Source organism: Podarcis tiliguerta (assembly GCF_965153285.1).
Source record: "Podarcis tiliguerta genome assembly, chromosome: 9".
Classification (NCBI taxonomy): Eukaryota; Metazoa; Chordata; class Lepidosauria; order Squamata; family Lacertidae; genus Podarcis; species Podarcis tiliguerta.
Window position 1 is genome coordinate 71,561,679 of NC_139542.1, and position 22,553 is coordinate 71,584,231.

The 22,553-nt window shown below is 42.9% G+C and overlaps 1 protein-coding gene across 4 annotated transcripts in view; it reads right to left on the bottom strand.

The window, feature by feature from the left end:
• Nucleotides 1–556: 556 nt before the first annotated feature.
• The window catches only part of PPP2R2C (protein phosphatase 2 regulatory subunit Bgamma), a 49,199-nt gene continuing 27,202 nt past the window's right edge, over nucleotides 557–22,553 (bottom strand). For all 4 annotated transcript variants that reach the window (XM_083399091.1, XM_083399093.1, XM_083399090.1 and 1 more), the window contains 8 exons: nucleotides 19,099–19,196; nucleotides 17,423–17,588; nucleotides 13,919–14,031; nucleotides 10,722–10,899; nucleotides 8,446–8,610; nucleotides 5,673–5,842; nucleotides 3,565–3,656; nucleotides 557–3,127 (listed from right to left, as the gene is read on the bottom strand). In XM_083399091.1, coding sequence (XP_083255217.1) covers nucleotides 2,836–3,127; nucleotides 3,565–3,656; nucleotides 5,673–5,842; nucleotides 8,446–8,610; nucleotides 10,722–10,899; nucleotides 13,919–14,031; nucleotides 17,423–17,588; nucleotides 19,099–19,196 — 1,274 coding nt within the window. In that variant the 3' untranslated portion in view covers nucleotides 557–2,835. The remainder of the gene's footprint in view (nucleotides 3,128–3,564; nucleotides 3,657–5,672; nucleotides 5,843–8,445; nucleotides 8,611–10,721; nucleotides 10,900–13,918; nucleotides 14,032–17,422; nucleotides 17,589–19,098; nucleotides 19,197–22,553) is intronic.

Below are 22,553 nucleotides of genomic sequence, written 5' to 3' on the forward strand. Positions count from 1 at the left end.
TTTTACACCACTTTTACTTAATAAGCGCAGCATCCCAGACTATATGTCCAATAATGGACTACTCTAGAGGCCTGCACCCTCCCTTCTTATTGCCTTCAAGTATGAACTAATGGGAACTTCCTTCCTGCTCTGTGCGAACTTCTTGAATATGCCAAAAGGAAATCCACAATTAGAGGGCAACTCCACAGATTGGGATAGCAGTGTGGCCACGCCCAGCATTTTAAATTGTGCTTCAAGAAATATGGCACCTGTCCTTTACCCAAAACCATTTCTGCTGCCATTTTCCAAGTAAAGGATTGGGGGGGGGTGTTCTTTCGGCCGGTGGGGACAGATGAGAAGAAGCTGGTGGAGAGCATAATTATTAAATTTGGAAGTGTCTTGCGTGTGTGAGTACAACTTCTTGGTTCCTTACATACTTCTGAATAGAATAGGGTTGATCTTGTCGTTAAATGTACATTTTAAGTGCTTTGATAACAATAATTGAATCAAAGGTGCAATTATTTGATTTAAAGGAGTAAAGGAGCAACTGCTGGAGTAGAATTAAGCACAGCTCAGCTTTTTAAAGAAAGTGTTTATTGAAAAAGCCAGTATCAACATATTTATATATATGTTCCAACAACAGTCAGCTAATTTGTGCAACACAAGAATACAGCCATGAAGCTTTCCAACTAACTGGATTTACCAACTGTATCATTATTTACCTTCTTAAGTTCAAAACCAAAGCAAAAAGATGTTCTTCATGGATTTGGAATGAGTGACATTCATTTCTTACATTCACAAAATTAGATTATAATGGTGATATCGGGAGACCCAGATAGATCACTACTGTCTTGAGTTTAGTTCCTCCTTTTTAACAGAAAACTTTGTATTAATGTGGCCTGAAAACCCATTTTATGTAGTTAGAAAGATTTTATAGAATCCCTGCATAAACCAGTTCGGTAGTTGATGAATAAGATAATAGAATTGAAACTGGGGAAAAGAGTGTGAAGAACAATTGCATCATTGGTTACTGCCAGACAGTGCCCCCGCCACCCCACCCCCCCAAAATACAATTTTTAGACATAAAATTCCAGTGTGCAGTTATCATTTTTTAAATCACTCTGATTAATGAATAAAGCCAAAAGGGTTTTTTTTGTTAAAAAAAGAAAAATGGTTATTTGGCTTTAACAAGAATTCTATACAGTATTCATATTCCTAAAAGTTTTTACAAGAAGACTGGATTGTTCAAATTTCAATTAGAATACAGTGTACGTAAATACTGCCAGTGTCTCGTAGAGTATGCAGTAGCTTTATAAACATTCATTCCCAGGTAAAATTACTGTATACATTTCATACTGTATGTGGATTATTGGAATTGATGCTTCTGTACACAATGTCCAGCATCAAGAAAATGGCAGGTGTCCTTCATTTCATGTAGTGTTAACAAAGCTTCTGATTAAAATCATGGTGTCACAGAATCCGTTTGGATTCACTTTCTCCCCTTCTCTTTCCCCGCCCCCCTCCAAATCAAAGTGCAAAGGCATGCAAGTTTCTTTATGACGCCCTCCTCTCATTTATCGAAAGGTCTATGCAGAATAGTGCAAAATTAATTAACAGCAGAGGGATCTTGAGAAAGGCAGCCTGGCCAGTTAGGTGATTGTGCTTTCCTCCATTTCAGTCAGGCCAAGAAATAACTTGGAGATGGTTGACATGAGACAACTCACCCTTGCAGGTTTCATTGAGCATGCTGCAGGTTTTTAAATCTCCACATTTGGTGTCCAAGGGGCTAGCATTGCCGACTCAGTGAGTTCTGGTAGGAAGAGCCGAGTTCTGACGGAAGAGAGATTTAAATGGCTGCGTTGTGACATTAATTGGGATAGTCATTTATTTGTTTTGTGTATCCTAGGTGAGCTAGTGCCTGGCCCTTTTACTTTCTGAACTTTCAGAGTGAACCTTTCAGATGTAACAATGGCAGCTATTTTGAAAAGTCATTAGATAGCTGTTATCATCCTATTCTACCCACCTTACTCAAATTGAGCGGAAAATAGATCTCCTTAAAGAATAATTGCCAGTCCCTCCATAAACCTACTCTGGTATTGCATAGTGGGGGAGTGCTGCAGATTGAAAGAGTCATGCAGCAGTTTTGCTTGACAGGCTGCAGGTGGTCCTCTGCTTTGTGTGTCTCCTTAATGGTCCCACCCCCTTAGCTGATACCTTATGATAGGGCCAACCATGCGGTCCTTAGTCTAAAAGCCTTCTTATCTACCTTTGATCTCCGCCACATCTCTTTCTGCTTGCATATGTGCTGTTAGCTGCCCTGGCCCAAGCAGTGGCTTCCTGCAAGGTTTCCTTATGCCCCAGATTCTGGCTTAAGGCATCTTTGGGGCCATTTCTGTGCTTCAGTAACCCCTTGCTCTTGGAACTACAACTGTGTTAGTGGGCTAACGCAAAAAATATAAAAACTGGGATTAAAGCCCTCCCCCACAAGGGGGATATCCTTTAAAAAAAATCACGGAGGACCTTGAACTACGTAGGTGTCTGATTCTTGTGGGCAGTCTTTTAGAAACAATATAAAATAATTAGTGATGAGTGGGACACAGGGCCCTTCTTAACAGAATTTATTTTGAAACATATCTGCAGCAATTGCAATAAATTAAAACATTTGAGTGGTTGTCTCAAGGGGTGGTAGGGGTAGTTAAAAGGGCAAATCCATCTCCATCACACCTGCAGACACTTAATGGGGAGTAAGACCCATTGAATTCAGTGATGTTTGCTTCCAAGTAAAAGGGTTAGCATCACATCTCAAACAGCGACCACACCTGTCACCTCTTGGACGGCTGTTTACAAAGAGGAATCCTAGTGCATTTCAGAGTTCATTTTGTCCTGAAATATGTACAGATTGTTTGTAGCTGCGATAGCAATGATGTTCTCTGTTGGGTGCCATGCCGTGTGCAAGATCTTCTTGGTAAAGTCCAAGCTGTCAACGCTGATGTCGTCTTTCCTCCTCTTGCCTCCAACACACACTCGCCGAGGTTTGAGAATTGCTCGGGGTTTGCTACTCTCTCGGGAGGCCTCCAACGTAACATCGCGCTTCGTGTTCCGGTCAAACATTCGGAAGAAATTGTTATATGCTCCTGTCATAATGACACTGCAGAGGAAGGAAAACAGGGAGAACGTTACGAAGGGCACAATCCAGTGGGGAAGGCCTCTGCGCAGGAGCCACTGAAATCAGTGTTGGAATTATTTTTAAGATCATTCGAAGATGGTTTTCATTCTTTTATCCATGTTTGTTGCCCTAAGCTCCTTTGAGAGGCAGGGTGGGGGATATAAAATCAATAACTATATGAATAGATAATATGTGGAGGTTTTTTTTTGCTTTGCAGCGCCACTCTTCCTGCCCCCACCCTCCACTGAAGGGAGCAGCAATATATTTCGGACTTTCCAAACATCTCTTAGAGCATGAAATGTTCCTCTTCATATTCTAGCACATCAGAGAAGCCTTTCCCCTATAATGGTGTTCTTGACTGGCTCATCTTATCAAAGTAGCATTGTATGGTAAACAAGACAGTTGGGTGGCTATATTACCTGTCAGATCCATTCCACGCACATTCAAACTTGTCAAAGATGCAATCGTTTTCATAAAGGGAACACAGCTTGCTTCTAAGGTAGTCATGAACCTGTTTTGTGAGCAAAAAGCAGGTTAGACCTTTTCTTTTTCCATTTGCCCTCAAAGAACACCAGTGCCAACAGCTCTTGGTGGAATCAGCTTTTTAAATGTTGCCTGTACACAAGCATTGATAATAAAATTAAGAGAACAGAACATCTTTCTTGAAGTAGCTTTACTGATGGATCATGTTAAGAGATCCAGACATATCTCTCAACCTGCTTTGGCCCCGCTATTAGGACTTACATATGCTTTCATCATTCAGCTTTGGTCTTCCAGGCTGGCTGCAGCCCTGAACTGGAGCATTAGTCTTAGGGCCTGGGGACTAACTGCATAAGAACGTTTGTTGCAAGTCCCATTTGTAAATAAATAGTGAACGTGAAGAAGACTCTCCCTTACCTACAGTGATCCTCTGACCCCTAAAAAAAAAATTTATTTTGAGCACAATGGAGCCAAAGTCAATCCCACTGAGTTAGATGGGACAAAATTATATATGTGATTAAGCACTTGGGGGCCTGATCCTATACATGTCTGCTCAGAAGAAGGACCCATTGAGTTCAATGGGGCCTGCTCCCAGGCAATTGATACGATTATCTTAGTTTTAGAGACTGTGAGCTTATTTCTGTTTTGAAGCAATGGCCCTAGCAGCAAACCTGACATTGCTGATTAATTTATTTTGTTTAAGTTCCTAGCTGTGCTATTGCTAATTCCAAACGAGCTTTTCTCTTCAACATTTAAAATGAATTTCTTTTAAAAACAAGGAGGGCACATTTTGGATAATTTTTAAAGACTCTTCATAGATTTACAGACCTAAATTAATATTTTAATCTTTGAACCAACTTTCCATTATTTGAGGAAAAATTGCACATAACTTAAACCAGTACTACATAAAAAAAGCCAGATCCCATATCTTTTCTGAACTATATTTAATTTATTTGGGATGTGACACTAGTTTCCCTGAAAGAGACTTCTGTAATAAGCTGAATTACACAGCTCAATGTCCTTGCCATCCCTGCTTCAGAGGTGAAATTGGAAGAGGCCTGTGCTCAGTTTCAATGCAATGGCACAACCCTATACTCCTGTTAGGTGGGGTTTACTCCTAGGAAAGTGGCTACAGGATTTCAGCCCAAATTCCTAGGGAAAGGGGCAATGTGAAGTGCAGTTTCCACTGCAGATTGCTGGTGCTTGTTTCAGTAGCCATGTAGCCACACACAACACTCACAATAGCAGCTCTGCACTTCCACTAGTCACATGCCTAGAAAGCAGTCTTCCATTTGCCCTGCTGCTTTCCCCGGGAAAACCTGCTCTTTACTGCTGAATCAGAACAAACATTAATCTGCAGGAAACCCAATGGACGTTTGCTCCACTTCAGCAGTAAAGAGCAGGTTTCCTCCAAGGGGAAGTGGTAGGACAAGCAAAAGTGTGGATGAGCCCAAAGCCCCTATTGCTTGCATGGTTCTCAAAGAGCTTCTATATATTTTAAGCCCTACCGGCATGTTTCCAGGCTTGCCTTAACAGGAGAGAGGAGACTGAAGTAAGTTAGCATCCCTGGGAGCTGAAGGACATCACAGGTGCAGTTTAAACAGCAACAGCAACAAAGAGGCATTAGGTTTAGGATTAAAAAGATAGTATTGGATATATGATGGAGTTTAATGACAGGCACATTCACAACTCCTACCCATGTTCCAGAGGATTCACTTGCATGGGAGTGATGGGAAAATTGCAAAATCTGTCAGTTAGCTTTCCTTCTCAGTGGCTCTGAATCATTATAAATTCTTTATGTAACCCCCTTCTGTTTATTTAACGGTTTATATAGCAGTTGTAGCTACTTACTTTTAAGTAATGTCAGAAGAAGCGCTGACTTTTGGCCCTGGAAGAGTTTACTGCTACCACATCCCTTGCTTTAAAAATATTGTCCTACTTGTCAAAGGTAATCCAGTCTCCTCTGTATCACAGAGTTTGAGAAGATTTTATCCCAGACTGCCATTTATTAGACCATCATGGTCTAATAGAAACAACAAACACTTACCTGGTATATCTCTACTGGCACTGTTTCCATGTTCAGATCCCAAACCTTGACAGTGAGGTAATCTCTTGCTAGCATATATCGCCCACTGTGGCTAAATTTGACATCAGACACAGAAGAAATAATTTCGGAGAAAAACGAGCGGCTACTGGGGTCTTCAGGCTCTTCAAAAACTGATGAAGTGAAACAAAGAGAAAAATATGCCTATTAAGAAGTACACAGCACTTATTTTGCCATGGCATTTTCAAATTGATCAGAATATTACATTGTAATTTCTTATCTGATTTTAAAAATCTGTTATCCACCTTGAACTTCTAAAAAGAAAAGGCACAATAAAGGTCTTTTTAAAATGTATTTTTAATAGCTGGCTCAAATAACAAACACAGCTCTGTTAACTCAAACTAAAACAAGACATATATCTATAGGATTGTCCTGTTAATGTAAAACTGATTTAATGTTTAAAATGCTAACATTTCACACAGTGCCTCCAAGGTGCCTAATCACTGCCTAGGTTCTGGTTTTTTATTATTTGTTTAATTGCAAAGTAACTCAGACCAGTTTACAAAATGATAAATCATTAAAACCAGAACCCTAATTTAAAACATACAAAAGTTAAAATATCAAAATAGATTAAAATTACCCCAACTTTCTAAGCACCTGCTTTGGCTTGTCTAGACAAGAATGTTTTTAGCAGGCGCTGAAAAAGAGTTCATTGAAGGCTCCTGCTTGGTATCAATAGGCAGGGAGTTCCGCAGTGTAGGTGCTGCCATTAAACAAGTACAGTGGTGCCCCGCAAGACGAATGCCTCGCAAGACGGAAAACCCGCAAGACGAAAGGGTTTTCCGTCTGCAGAGGCGCTTCGCAGGACGAATTTCCCTATGGGCTTGCTTCGCAAGACGAAAAATGACGAAAAAAATTGAATTTTTTTTTTGCTCCAAAACCCCTTATTTTGAATCGCTAAGCTGCTAAAAGCATTTTAGCAGCAAAACCGCTAATCCCCCACCCCTTAAAATGCCGTTTTTAGCCCTTAAATTGCCAATAGCGCTAATAGCGCTACTCCGTCAATGGGCTTGCTTCACAAGACGAAAAAACCGCAAGACGAAAAGACCCGCGGAACGGATTCTTTTCGTCTTGCGAGGCACCACTGTACTTACAAAGGCAGAAAGTGTATTATGAGGCACCTGTAGAAGTGCCATTTTCTCCAGTCAAATTGGTCAAGTGGGTACATGTGAGGGAAAGCAATCTTTTAGGTAAACTGACCCAAGTTGTTAAGGGCTTTATATACTAACAGTAAAACCTTGAACTTGGCCCAGTAGCAAATGGGCAGATCTTTGAACATGGATGTTACATGCTGGAGAGGCCCCACTCCTGTCAGCAATCATGCTGCAGCATTCTGCACTCACTGCAGCCTCCAGATCAAGCGCAAGGGAAGCCCCACATAGAACGCATTGCAGGAACCCCAGTCTTGAAGTAACCAGCGCATGGACTACTGCGGCAAGGCTTTCCTGGTCCAGGAATGGCCGTAGCTGTCAAACCAGCTGCTGCTGGTCCAAGGCACTTCCAGCCACCGAGGCTCCCTGAGCCTCCAGGGGTGGAGCTGGACTGTCAGGAGTGCATGCAGGAGCCAGGCCCTGTGAGTGGTAGGGCTTTGCAGGACTGGGGCTTTCCTAAGTTTGTTCTCAAGAGGCAAGGCGTGGCTGCACAGGTGAGGCTGATTGGTAACTCACAGCACCTGGTAGCAAGAGCTGGGGAGGGATAGAAGGTCAGCATTGCGCTTTGGCTCTTTGCCACAGTAACACGCTTCCTGCCTTGCCACATTTGGCTTCTTGACTCCTTGCTTCCGGATCCTCGGACCCTTGGCTTCTGGACTCCCGGCTCTCTGACCCTTGGCTTCCTGACTCCTGGCTTCCAGACTCTCATTCCTCCTCCCACCCCGCCGTCTTGCCCCCGGTCCCAACGTCCTCCGCCAGGACTTCGACTGCCCGTAAACCGGACCATGACATGGACCCAGAAGCACTCCCAACTGCAAAGCTGCTCCTTCAGTGGGAGTGCAATTCCATCCAGGGTAGGTAATGGGCCAATTTCTCGGAGATGGGAGCTACTCGCCCACCGTGCCTCCATCATGCCAGGATTCAAGCTCAGCTTGTGTTCCTTGTCCATTTCACCCCTGTGCCCATCGGGGGGGTGGGGGTCAGATCTGACATGACACAAGGGCTTTCAGGCAGCCCACACACTCCAAGGTGAGCCTCTAGTTTCCTGGGTTGCTTGAACTAAGCATGATTCAACTCCCACTCATCATGCTGAGAAAAGTCCCGCCTATAGCCAATGCAGGATTTACCGTATTTTTCGCTCTATAAGACACACTTTTTCCCTCCTAAAAAGTAAAGGGAAATGTGTGTGTCTTATAAAGCGAATGCAGGCTTAGCAGATATCCCAGAAGCCAGAACAGCAAGCAGGATCACTGTGCAGTGATCCCTCTTGCTGTTCTGGCTTCTGGGATTCAGAATATTTTTATTGTTTTCTTCCTCCAAAAACTAGGTGCGTCTTATGGTCTGGTGCGTCTTATAGGGTGAAAAATACGGTAAACCTGTCCTCTTGCCCCAGTGATGTTGGCTGTTGGGCAGGTGGCTGTGGCGAGGGGGGGGGGCGGAATGGTCATGGCGCTTATTAGTGAGCCATCTCTACTACTGAGCGCATAAACAAAAACCTCCACGTTCAAGTCTGCCATATGCAGACGTCAACGTTTTTTTAATGAAAATCTCACTCGGTAACTTACGTTTAAAATGCTTGTCACAGAGCGCTGATGCCCTCATGTCACAAAGTCTCAAAGACCCTTTGCTACTGCTGTAAACAAAGAGATTGCAGTGGTGAGGATGGAATTCTGATGCAGTAATAACTTCTGTCAAATCCTCCATGTTGGCTGGCTTTATATCTACAATGTCTGAGTGGAAATATTTAGTAAGGAACATGTTCAGAGACAAACTTATCCTCCACCATCTTTTCATGTATGCTACATTACTGATTTCTCATTGGAAACGCTACTGAATTACAGCCAGGATGCTAAAAATACCTTTTATTAGCTAATCATATCGGCTATGTACATTTTATTAGTCAAAACCGCTTGTTCTGCTAAGCTGTTGAGGATGCAATTGATACAGTTATGGGACTGACAGTGAAATCTGAGAGTTTGAAAAAAATCTCCATTAAAACCCATTAAAAAGAGGAGGAAAACTGGGCCTTTTATGCATCAAGTATTGCCTTGGCAACCAGGCTGAAATGCACCCCTCCAATGTTCAGATAAATATGATTTTGTCTGTGAAGTAGTGATCCAAGTTCTGTTTGGGGATTTTGAAGTCCACAAGCAGCCTTTTTGAAAGAACTCCTGGGCTGATTCAGACTCAGCTCACAATCAGCAGGAACCTCCTACCAGTGCCGTAGGCGCCAGCACTCATCCCATTATTTGCTAATATCTGCCATTATCTGTGTGTGAGAATGAGAAGAACTATCATTGCACTTTGTCATAACCTTTTGCTACTGCTTTGAGCTTCAACATCCTTGAGAAATGTAGTTTTTCAAACATTATGGGTCCTTAATAAGGCCACATCAGCAACCTATTTTGTATTTTTGTAGGGATTTAATTCATTGACCAATTTAGTTATATCTTTCTAACCTTAATCCAGTTTATAGCACCTGCCAGGAGAAAGCGACATTACCTCTTCTGCTGGCCTAGACTTCTAGAGAGAATTGCTGATTTGTTACTTTGGCCATAACCATCAGACACTATCTACTAGATATTTTAGAAAATAGTTTGTCTGCTTGGTTGTATTCTCTGCCTCTTGAGATATTGCCACCAAATTTGTCTTGGGGGTTCCCAGAGTGGAGGCAATGATCTTTGCTGATGCTTGGACACCAGGCACCATTTTGAATCAAGATGGCAGACCAAAATGTGAGTTTGGTGGGACTTTACCTGTTTTCTACCACAGCATAGGTTTGACCTTCTCTCTATATCATCATCAAACTTGGAACAAGGGTTCCCAAGGTAACGTGGCAGACTTTGTCACCATTTGGACACTGGATGTCATTTTTAATCAAGATGGTGGACCTAAACATCATTTTGGCATGGCTGCCCATTTTTTTTATACAAGGTCAGCTGCTTCTTGAGATATTATCCACTGCTAGCTAAATTCTGGGGGAAATGGAATGGTGTTTTATGAGATGGGGAGGGTGTCACCATAAGCAGTGCCATGAGGTGTACTGAGACTGCGGCCTTGGTGGCAGGCTCCTAGGGTGGCACTGCCACTGTCTCATGACTTTGGGCTCCTGCCACTTACCATGGCAGAGCCTCCTGCTCCTCCATTGTGGTGGCTGTGCTCTGCCACAATGGCCAAGTCCTCCTGTGCTGTCCTGGAGGTGGCCAGGGGAAGCCCTGGCGTGCTGGCGGCAGCTGGGGGCCATGGCCTTGGTTGGGCAGCAGAGGAGGCAGCAGGCACCCATTTGTGGCAAGCAGCGGGTGCCTGGTGGTGGCAGGGGGCAAAAATCAAGAGGGGGGACAGGGGGAAGCACTGGTGATTTTGCCTCTAGTGTCAAAATCTCTTGAGCTGGCCCTGACAAGAGGGTTAGTAGTGAAAAAGACTTGATATCTCATTGTACTTTCCAGCAGAGAGTGGATATTCAGTTGGGGTCAGGGGTGCCAATGGGGGCGGGGAGCTAAGGGCCCCCCAAATTTTCAAGGATGGGGCCGGGCCCCCTCAAAATTTCATGGCAGCTGTGCGCACACACCGTGTGATGCTCTTGTGTGTGAGTGACGTCAGGATGCCCTGCAGCATGTGCGCACAGAGGATGCACATAGCACGGCCCTGCTCCCTTCAGTCACGGGGGGGTGCTTGAGTGGGGTGGCAATGCAGAAGTCTCCAGGTGTCGTCAGTGTCAGGGAAGAGTGTTTGTTTGCTTAGTACATTAGTTACAAACCAGCCAGAGACTGAGATGTCGGAAATGCATTGAAACAAAAAACTGTAGTAGCTGACTAGTGCACGTAACCATGAGAAAGGATACTGAAGCTTCGATCTGTAATTCCTAAATGCCAGAGATTAATCCTAAGATCATCTGCTGACATGTATGTCTCACAGTCACTGTTGACAGAAATTGAATTGACATGATAGGTGTGGCCGTTAGCAAAAATTCTTCTGGGGCTGACTTCTACCATCAAGTCCGTGGGTTTCAGTACAGGCACCTACATAAAAAAGTAATGAATAAATGTATTTTAAACAGCATTTCAAACTTGGAGCTGTTCATAGATTTGTGAATTGTAAGTTGAACTTGGTATATTTAAAAACATTTGTCACTATTTGAGAACTTCTCAAAACATACATACAAGACAATATTACACAATACATAAAGCTTTTTTTTAAAAAAAAAAATCCAAGTATGAACATGCGTTTGAATCACAATGCCAATTGTATTTAGCTTGCTCAAATGAACAAGTCACCTTGACAAACCTTTACATTTGGTTCAAGAATTCTCACTTGGATTTTTTTTCACTGCAGTTGTAAACAACTTGACGGGATATAAAGGTAAAAGTAAAGGGACCCCTGACCATTAGGTACAGTCGTGACCGACTCTTGGGTTGTGGCGCTCATCTCGCTTTACTGGCCAAGGGAGCCGGCGTACAGCTTCCGGGTCATGTGGCCAGCAGGACTAAGCCACTTCTGGTGAACCAGAGCAGCGCACGGAAACGCCGTTTACCTTCCTGCTGGAATGGTACCTATCTATATACTTGCACTTTGACGTGCTTTCGAACTGCTAGGTGGGCAGGAGCAGGGACCGAGCAATGGGAGCTCACCCCGTTGCGGGGATTCGAACCGCTGACCTTCTGATCAGCAAGTCCTAGGCTCTGTGGTTTAACCCACAGCGCCACCCGCATATTCCTCAGATAATGAGTAAATTACTACGTTGTATATTGGCTACCCACTACATTGCAACACAAGACAACAATTTCTTCAGTAATGCAATAAATACTGTACTATGTCTGTTTCTTACAGGAATATGACGACACCTGCTAGTCAAATCTGTGGAAAGCAACTGTTGAAATCTTAATTCTGTAAAAACTTTTCTCAGTTGTTGGTAGGTAATGTTAGAGAAATATCTCTGAATTTGATGGCCCTTTTTTAATGGCAACATACCATTGAGAGGAGTGGTTTTTATGAAGGTCATTAATCACTTCCTTATCCCGGGATAAACTGAATTTTCTAATTCTCTCAATACATGTTCATTTTGCCCTGACAGATCTTCGCCTATCCCCCCACAATCTCACTTGTTCACCCCAACTCTCCTTTGGGGGTCTTGAGTTGCCCATTTCATTCAGTCTGCACCAATACTGGATCAACCTGCTATAACTCCTGATTCAGTAGAGGACACAGCGGTCTCTGCTCCCAAAGCTGCTGGTGTATTCAGGATTAAAGGAAGTAGTTTTCTCAAGAACCCATTCTGAAGTATTTCTAGTGAAGTCCATCTTGGACCAAAACACCTTTGAGCAACTGCTTTTCCTACAAATATATTTTAGAACAGACTCCACCAATCGGCCGCCTTTAGAAATAAAAGCTGTTAACATCCATTGTGTAGTTCTGCATACCGTCATTTTGACTGCTTATATAAAAGAGCTACACTGCTCAACAGCAGAGACATCCACGGTGCACTTATGCTTTCTGTGTCCTTTCACAAAAACAACTATATCAGATTTCCGGTAATCAATGCTAAGATGTCCTTTATTGCAAAAGAGCTTAGTTAGCATGCGTCACAATCCTATCTAACTGACCGACAGCAGAACTACATACCATATTTTTCTGTGTATTAGACGAGGTTTTAAGACTCAAACACCGTGTAAAAAAACTGGGGTCATCCAATACACGGATAGTGGCACACGCCAGCCAGCCAGTTGGCAGGAACGCAACTTCCCCCGATGCCACTGGGAAACGATCTAGGGAGTGTTTTCTGCCCGCAGCTGCATGGGGGGAGAAGCTCAACAACTTTGGGCCACCCCCCCCTCAATTTCTTAAAATTGAGTCCCCCCAAATAGACGAAAAAGTATAGTAACTCATGTACATAAAGTTTGGAACCGTGCTTGTTTTAAGGGAGGGGTAATTAATCAGAAATGCATCCTTGCTAGACTCCCTGACAAATATTCTTATCTTCCATAAGATGCCCATTTAAACCCACTAATATATGGGTAACATTATTCTGATGGAGTTTTTGAATTCACCAAAGCTATTTTCCGTCAAAATCGGTAATAACAAGCTTCTCCCAAAGGCTCCTGTTTTCTGAGTTGAAAGCCTATAAAGTCTATAAGTCTATAAAGTCTATAAAGGCGGAAATAATTTTTAATATTATTGGCTTGCTCAGAAGGTATCTGGAGAACAGTTTAGAAGGTACATCTAGCAGGTTATTGGTCTGTTGTTACCTTTTTAAAAGACTAGAACAACAAAACTAGATGACTAGCCTGGAATTAAAATGCCTGTTGAGTTAATGTAACCCTGTTCCATAGGAAGGTCAAGAATAGGGGAATAGACATTCGAGGGTTCTCCAAAACCCTTACTACAATGCAGAAACCATTCATGTGGGGAGATCGAGGCCTCCTTTATGGTTCTCCCTTCACCCTCTCCTACAGCCATAAGTCTCCAAAATTTGGCTTCATTACTTAGGGTCTGCCACAAACTTTTCCACTCTTTCATGTAAAATGCCAGCTTCCTTTGAATGTTCCAATCTTGCTTCCCTAATCTGCCTGGATTTTATCTTTCCCCCATTCCTGTGCTTCTTATCATAGCATATGGCTGATGGGTAAGTGTCTTTATTTACTCTCCAAACATTGGTTATGTGTGGCCTTAAATTAGACTATCTCCTGTTAATTTTTTACAACCCTTCATCTTCCAGGCATTGGAGCCTAAGATGGCACCTAAGACGTACGTTTTACTAATAGAACAGACTCAAACTGCCTGGTTCATCTCTGTCTGTACAGGTTCCTCAGTTGGCTTTAGACACAGGAAATGGTAACATCCAGGGACTACTGGGAACCATGAGAAATTTGACACCCTTAGTTCCCAGCTTCCCTGGCTGCTGTTGTACATTCAAATGCCTATTCCCATGTTGTTGTGTTGCATTTCAAGTGTTTTCCATTGTTTGAAGCTACGCAGCACATAAAATATTAGAACATCACAAGTTGTTCTTTCAGTGAAGAAAACAACTCTCCATCTACCCACCTGAAGTGATGTCACCGTAGACAGATCTTTCAGCTTCCCCTCTTCATCCTTTAAATTGTACCCCTCAGGTTTCTTATCTCGTTCAGTGATCTTCCACAGTTTAATAGTTTTATCTTTTAAAGAAAGACATCAGCACTGTTATGAGAAGTAACTGTCACATTTTTCCTCATTTTAAAGTATTATTATTATTATTATTATTATTATTATTATTATTATTTTATACCCCACCCATCTGGCTGGGTTTCTCTAGCCAGTCTGGGTGGCTTCCAACAAAATATTAAAATACAATAATTAATCAAATATTAAAAGCTTCTCTAAACCACTGTATAAGAAGTGTTTGTTCTACAAAAGGAACAACATGCAGATTGTATGTACAGTGGTGCCCCGCAAGACAAATGCCTCGCAAGACGGAAAACCCGCTAGACGAAAGGGTTTTCCGTTTTGGAGGTGCTTCGCAAAACGAATTTCCTATGGGCTTGCTTCGCAAGACGAAAATGTCTTGCGATTCCTGGGTTTTTTTTCCCGCTCCCCACCCCCTTTTTCTAAGGCACTAAGCTGCTAATAGCCTTTTAGCAGCTAATCCACTAATCCCTTAAGCCTTTAATAGCCGCTAATAGCCGCCAAACCGCTAATAGCGCTAATCGGGTTGCTTTGCAAAACAAAAAAACCGCTAGACGAAGAGACTCACGGAACGGATTCTTTTCGTCTTGCGAGGCACCACTGTATTAGTTTAGACACATGGACTGCTGCTCCCCATACAGCAGAAGGCACCTCTCAATGGAATTGGGGAGGGGGCATGGTTCATTCTTCCCCTGTGCATTCCCCAGATCTGCTCCAGATGGTTTCCCATGTCTTCCATCTTTTAATATTACACACACTGTTAATGTAGTCAATTGTGCTGTTTGCCAAACTTTTTATTTATTCATTCTTAATTTGTTTTTATCACTTCCCAAATTGTTTGGTATAACCAATGTAGCCACTATTAGGAAACAGGAAGAGATTATACAATTTATTTCTGCACAATCATTTTGTGACTGGCTCCACTGCCATATTATGACTGGTTCTGCCCATGTGCCACTGTTTTAATAGCGGGCCTCAGTAATTTTCAATGAGCCCCAGGGTTCTAAATTTTAAAAATCTTGAGCTAGGGCAGGGGTTAGCAAACTTTTTCAGCAGGGGGCCGGTACACTGTCCCTCAGACCTGGGGGGGGGGGGGTGGACTATTTTTTGGGGGGGGAGGATGAATGAATTCCTATGCCCCACAAATAACCCAGAGATGCATTTTAAATAAAAACACACATTCCGCTCATGTAAAAACACCAGGCAGGCCCCACAAGTAACCCAGAGATGCATTTTAAATAAAAGGACACATTCTACACATAAAAACACACATTCCGCTCATGTAAAAACACCAGGCAGGCCCCACAAGTAACCCAGAGATGCATTTTAAATAAAAGGACACATTCTACACATGTAAAAACACGCTGATTCCTGGACCGTCCGTAGGCTGGATTGAGAAGGCGATCGGGGGGCCGTATGCGGCCCCTCAGCCCTAGTTTGCCTACCCATGAGATAGGGCAACTGTTCCTGCATCCTCTTATCAGCAGCAAACATTTCTGAGCACTTCTCAGAAATTCTCACTTTATATAAAGCACATCCCAAGTTAATCTACACACTTTTGATCCATTTCCTTGCCTCACCCGTAGCCTGACTCCTCTTTAGACCTTGGTGCTACACCGTGGAACCTTGGTTTTCAAACGTAATCCGTTCCAGAAGTCCATTCAACTTCTGAAACGTTTGAAAACCAAGGATCAAAGGGCTGTCAGCAAGTTTAATGGGGAAAATTGAGAAACGGGCCTTGGAAGCCGTTTGACTTCTAAGGCGTATTTGAAAATGGAAGCATTCACTTCCAGGTTTTGGGCATTCAGCTTCCGAAATGTTCAGCTGCCGAGACATTTGAAAACCAAGGTTTGACTGTACGTGCAAAGGTCTAACAGATGGCATCTGTTATTGTGGCAAGCGGCTTCCATGTTCCCAGCTCAAACTCACATGTGTTTCAGTGGGTGCTTGAAAGAGCTCCTCTTTAATTTGGGGAGGGACGCTGCCTGCTGAGTCCATGAAAAGAGGGGGGGGGGTAACTCCCCACCATCCCTAGCCATTCACCATACTGGCTGGAGGTGATGGGACCTAGAGTCCAAGAGCAGCTGGAGGGCCATAGGTTCCTCATCCTGGGCTTAAATAACCCATGATATTTATGTTATGTTATGTTGGTAAGTGTGCATCAAAATGGAACATTATAGGGGGCCTAACAGTATGGGGAAAAGGAATGGCAGATGAAGCTGATGGACTACATGGAAATGGCGGAAATGACTGGCAGAATCCGAGACCAGGGAGAAGAATCGATGGAAGAAGATTGGAAAAAATTTAAAGTATATTTACAGAAATATTGCAAAATTAATGAATGTTAGAAGAATACTGGAATGAAGTTATATGGTTTTAGCAGAAATGTGATAAAGAATTAAGCAAAAACTGATTGTTAATGGGCTAAAGTGGAAAATTTAAAGTTAGATTAGGTTTAGACAAACTATAGAACAAAAAATTGAGAAAGAGGGAAGGGATTTGCTGAATTGGCTAATTTGAACTAGAATACAAAAAAGGGAGGTGTGAGGAAGTCGAGGAAACAAGTAAATGAAAGATAATGATATGGAATTTGGATGTGTTCTCCTTTTTCTTTTTATTATGCTATTTTGATGTATTGTTCTTTTTTCTTTTTCTTTTTTTCTTATTTTTGATGTATTGTTTGTTAACAAATTGTAAACAATTTTTCATTGTTTCTGTTTTCTTTTACACTTTTTTTCTGTAACTAAAAAACTTTTAATAAATATATATATTAAAAAAAACAGTATGGGGAAAAGATGGCTCCACAGGTACATGAGGGCTGCCCACCCAGTGGCGGAGGAACCCTCTCCGGCACCCGGGGCAGGGCGAACCGCCTGGTGACACACGCACTACGTCCGTATGGACTGCGCATGTGCAGCGACCGTACGGGCTGCCACACGTGCGCACTCCTGCCGTACAGGCTGCCACTTGCACAGCGACCGTATGGGCTGCCACGTGAGCGGCATCCCGTATGGAGTGCACACATGCGGCATCACGTATGGACGCTGTGCCAGAGGCAGCCCATACTGACGACGCATGAGAGCGGCGCTCATACTGACTGCTCGCCCTCAGCTGCTCTACAGCTGGGGGGGATGCAGGGGCCATCTTGTCACCCCCCCCCCGAGTAGCACCCGGGGGTACATGCCCCCCACTTCGTACGCCCCTGTGCCCACCTTTACTCCCATAAAGTGAAGACACATCATAACCTGCTGCCACTTCCAAGGTTCTTTTTTACACTAAAAATGTATATTCAAAATTAGATGTAATTCATCAAATTTTCAGCTGAAGCCCATCTGCCAGAGACAAGGAAAAACTGTGAATCCTGTATTGTTCCTGCTGTCTTACCATTTGTGGACAGAAGAGAGTGGGCTGCATTCTGTTGCGGCAACCACTTTATCTTGTTTATTTTTTCCTCTATTTCCAAGCTCTTCAGATAGTCAAACTCTGGTTCGTGACTCTGGAAGGTGCTGTAAACATTGTATTCACCTTGGCTATAAGGCTCATTTTTACTCTGTGAAGAACATAGGACAAACAAAAAATGAACTGTTGACCTCAGACCTTATCTGATCTTTCCAGTTGACTTGATCCAAATAAACCATATGTTCCACGGCAACCAAGAAGGAAGGGAGCCTATATACTTACCATTACAGCAACAGGTCGGGCCATGGCTTTCGCTGGGCATCTGCTTTCAGAACGCAGGATTTCCATTTGGTTCTGATACCTGATAGCCACTGCTAGATCTGCCCTCCATGACCTTATATAATAATTTCTTTTTAATCTAAACTAGTGACCACCTGCCCTTGTGGTGGTGGTGCATTCTGCAAGGTAATTTGTTATGTGGAAAAGTACAGGTTGGCATTCAGCTATGCTGTACTCAAAGCAAACCCACTGAAATCAATGAGCATGACTAAGTTATGTGTATTCTGAGTAAAACTTAGTTGAATATCACCCACTCTCTTGTCTGTTCTCAGCCTATTGCAAATCAATTTATTTGCACAAAGCTTCTACAAGAGAAGGAGAAAATTCCTCTTTCCACCATTCTGAATGTTGCCTTGTAGCATCACCTAGCTGCACCAGGGAGAATTACTGCTACTGGAAAAGCCAATATTATCTAACTTTGAGAGGACAAACCAAATTTTAAAAATACAAGGCACCAATCCCTTCCAAGCCTTAGCTTAGAATCATAGAATCATAGAGTTGGAATAGACCACAAGGGCCATCGAGTCCAACCCCCTGCCAAGCAGGAAACACCATCAGAGCACTCCTGACATATGGTTGTCAAGCCTCTGCTTAAAGACCTCCAAAATAGAATCATAGAATCATAGAGTTGGAAGAGACCACAAGGGCCATCGAGTCCAACCCCCTGCCAAGCAGGAAGCTTCACTGTTTCTAAACCTAGGGCTTAACATAGTTTTTCTTTCCAACAATCGCAAACAATCTTTTCGGAAAGTTTCGATTTGAACTACAAATAAGAACCTTTACATGTAACCATTACATTATCAAGCATGCATCCAAGCACGACAAAAATAGCCAGTGTGCAATTAAAATAAGCCCAGAACAGTCACATCTATTGTCCTGCAAACAACAGGGGAATAGCAGCTTGTGCATCATGATGTTTTTAAAAAATATTCACAGGGTGCTTGCCGTCAGCAGCTTAATTTGCAAACAGGTGCTTGGTAAAGAGGGTTTTTGTAGATATCAGATTTTCGTAGACGTGTGTGTGCGCACGCACGCACAGATGAGCTGGCATTTTGTTGCCAGTGACATCGTGAAGATGCTGCAAAAAAGAACTTGCAAAAGCAAGGCGCACCAATGCCACAATAAACACTCTGGGCAGGCGTCCAGAGCTAGAGTAGCTTTGGAGAATACTGTGTCAGCATTTTGTGTGTGTGCACAGGGCTTGTGGATCAGGACATGGAAGCTAATAATATGGTGAAACAGAGGGTGGGGTTATTTGCTGTTGAATACTGTAGTAAGAAACATTCCTTCAACAATCAGAACACCTTTTTAAAAATTCATACCTCTGCCTCCCTTTGGAATATAACAACTCGACCTCCTTTATCCCCTGTTGCCAGCAACTCTCCTGTGTGGTTGAACTCAACAGTTGAAATAATGTCAGCTGTGAAAGAAAAAGTAGAAAAATCAAATTACAGAAAAAACTGCCCATCCAAAATACCAAATATTTCACAATGAGTTACTTGGGGTTTTTCTTTTCCTGAGCCCCACCTTCATTCCACCACAAGAGAACTTTAGCATTTTAAGCCACAGAGTTACAGACCTGGTGGGTACCTCAAATGCCATCTTGTCCAACCCCCTGCCAATGCAGGAAATCCCCAACAGCACGCCTGATTGGTGGCTATTTGACCTTTATGTAAAAACCTCTAGTGAAGAAAAGCCCAGCACCTGTTCCATTTTGAACAGCTCACACTGTCATGCAGCTCTTCATGGAGTTCTGTCAGGAAGTAATGCTTTTTGTCATTTAATCCATTGGTTCAAGTGATATCCTCTGGAGCAACAGATAACATATTTGCTTCATCCTCTATGTATCTGTAGTATGTCAAGTATTTGAAGATGGCTATCTTATTAGGGATAGGATGGCGCTGTGGCTTAAACCACACGGGTGGCGCTGTGGGTTAAACCACAGAGCCTAGGACTTGCTGATCAGAAGGTCGGTGGTTCGAATCCCCGCAACGGGGTGAGCTCCCGTTGCTCAGTCCCTGCTCCTGCCAACCTAGCTGTTCAAAAGCACGTCAAAGTGCAAGTAGATAAATAGGTACCGCTCCGGCGGAAAGGTAAACGGCGTTTCCGTGCGCTGCTCTGGTTCACCAGAAGCGGCTTAGTCATGCTGGCCACATGACCCAGAAGCTGTACGCTGGCTCCCTCGGCCAGTAAAGCGAGATGAGAGCCGCAACCCCAGAGTCAGTCACGACTGGACCTAATGATCAGGGGTCCCTTTACCTTTACCTATCCTATTACCTCTTAATTGTTGGTATCTATCTTGAGAGATAATGGAGTACGCCTCTGGGGGTCAAACCTCTGCATTAGCAGGCACCAAAGAGACCTCCTTCATTCTAAATACAGTATATTCACTTCTTTCGGCCTCTTTTAATAGGACCTTGCCATATTTGGACACATTCCAGTTTGCATCATATCCTTCTTAAACTACGGTGCCCAGAAGGAGGCACAATATTCTAGGTGAGGTCTGACCAAAGCAGAATAGAGTGGTACTTACTATGATCTCTAATTCTGTTAATGGAGCCTAGAATTGCTTGAACCTTTTAAGCCACCAGATCACACAGCTGATTCATGTTTAGCTTGTTGTTTTCTAAAACACTGACATCCTTTTGACTTGTGCTGCTGAGAAGCCAGATGTCACCCATCTAGAAACCAGTTCATTAAATACAGGCCACTAAATGGTAACAGGAACTAAACCACCAACATACTCCTCCATATCAAGCTCCCTGACTATTCAGAGCACTAAAAAGGTCAAATATTTTCACTCACTTGCTATGAATACTCTAGCTATAGGGGAATAATTTTTAATCTATTTGTAACTGATGGAGAATACTTTATATGCTATACAACACAAGAACAGTGCAAATTATTCTGAATTTAATTATCTGAATAGTATTCCACCTTCACTTAATTGCACAGCCACTTTCATTATTTTTTATCGCTTCTGACACCCATTGGCACAACCCCCAATGATCCTTGAGAGTAATTGGATCAAGAGGAGGTGAAGTTCTGATGAAGCGCATTAAGAGATGATGGTTATAAAACAGCTTGGACCCAGATGCTGACACGACATCACCAAAAGCTAATTAGCACATCTAAATTCATACGATCGTGATTTCAATATTAAAGAAATATGTACACATAAAATGAGTAGAGGAATAAAGGCAAAAACATCAAACACAGCTACTTTGCATCTATTAAAATACTTTTTATTAATTTTTCCAACTCTGAACAACAAAACTACAAACTACCTGTGTCCTGCCCAAAGAAATAAACATAATCACTCCCAAGCACAGCAAAATACTTATACTGTAAACCGTTAAAGAGATCATATTGAAGAAGGGTATCTTCTTCAAAGAGGACACTGAGAGCGAGAACAATGGATCAAATGATCACTAAAGTTGACATAACTAATAAACTGAAACCAAGTGTCCTGAAATCTACATCTTTGGATTTTATCTCCATGCCTTCTTACATTGCATAGTCAGTTTTTCATCAAATGCTAGTGGCCATATTCAGGAGCAACACCTGTGGGTAGAAAGTTTGCGCACGTCCTTCCAATTGAGCACTATTTCCATGAGCACTACTACCATTAATTTGAATAGATGATCCTTCTATCTCAGCATAGTATGAGTTCCAGCTTGGAAATAAGCGTTAAGGCAAGATCTTTCTCTGCTTGTATAGCAATGGCATAAATGTCATCCTAGGCTATTTATTTTCTGGATTACTGGACAATAAAGGGGCTGCTTTTATGGATTAGTGAAGTATTTTATTACTATTGTTCAACACTTTACAGGCCAATGGTATCAGTAAAATAAATAATAAACATTCTCAAAATATATGTTCCCGATGCTACAAACAGTCACTTTTGCTAATCTGGACTGTGCTAGGCCTGCCAAACTGCCAGCTACAGCAAACGTCAGGAAGCAGGAGAGCAGCCATGATGGACGTCCATGGAGGAGAGGTTCAGTGCTCGACCACCTTTGTGTGGGCCTGTGGAAACGACTGTTGACTCTCAGTAACAGTCACATGAGACCCTGGCAACTTGGATGGCAATAAGATTAATGCAGTGGTGTAGCGTGGGTTGCCAGCACCCGGGGCAAGGCAAGTAATTTGCACCCCCTAACCCGTGGATTTGCGCCCCCTAACCCTAACCCCCAGATGTTGCGCTGGGGGCGGCCGGCCCCCCCCTGCACCCCCCACGCTACGCCACTGGATTAATGACAGCATCATACCATCACTGTAACCTTTTGAAAAGATGCTAAAGAACAGGAAGAGAAGAACGATAGTGTCACACTGGATATGAAATTATAAAGACTGTTAAAGTTTCAAATGAATGTACCAGAATGTATCCCAGTTACACTGATGGTAGTCAGCCACAGTCTACTACTTAAATGGACTAGCCTATATACCATAAGTACTGAAACTTATGTGAAATATAGGAGATTTCACCCTCCTGGTCCTGATCAATATAAAAGGTGTTCAAGTCATAATTCTCTCCATCTCTCCAGCTCTGCTTCAAGTGCTTTCAGCCACCTGATGGCCACAGGACCCTGGCTCACAGTACTTGGAGTGGTAACTACTGGGGCTGAATTTATGACAGCGCTATTGCAGCAATTCTTTCCAGCAGGTGCCCCAGATTCTGAGCTTTTTTAAAAAACGTATCTCGGGTCCTTCTAGAAAGTTATGAAGCATAATGCACAGGCCAGCTTCTAGCAATTTCTGGGAGATACCTCAGACT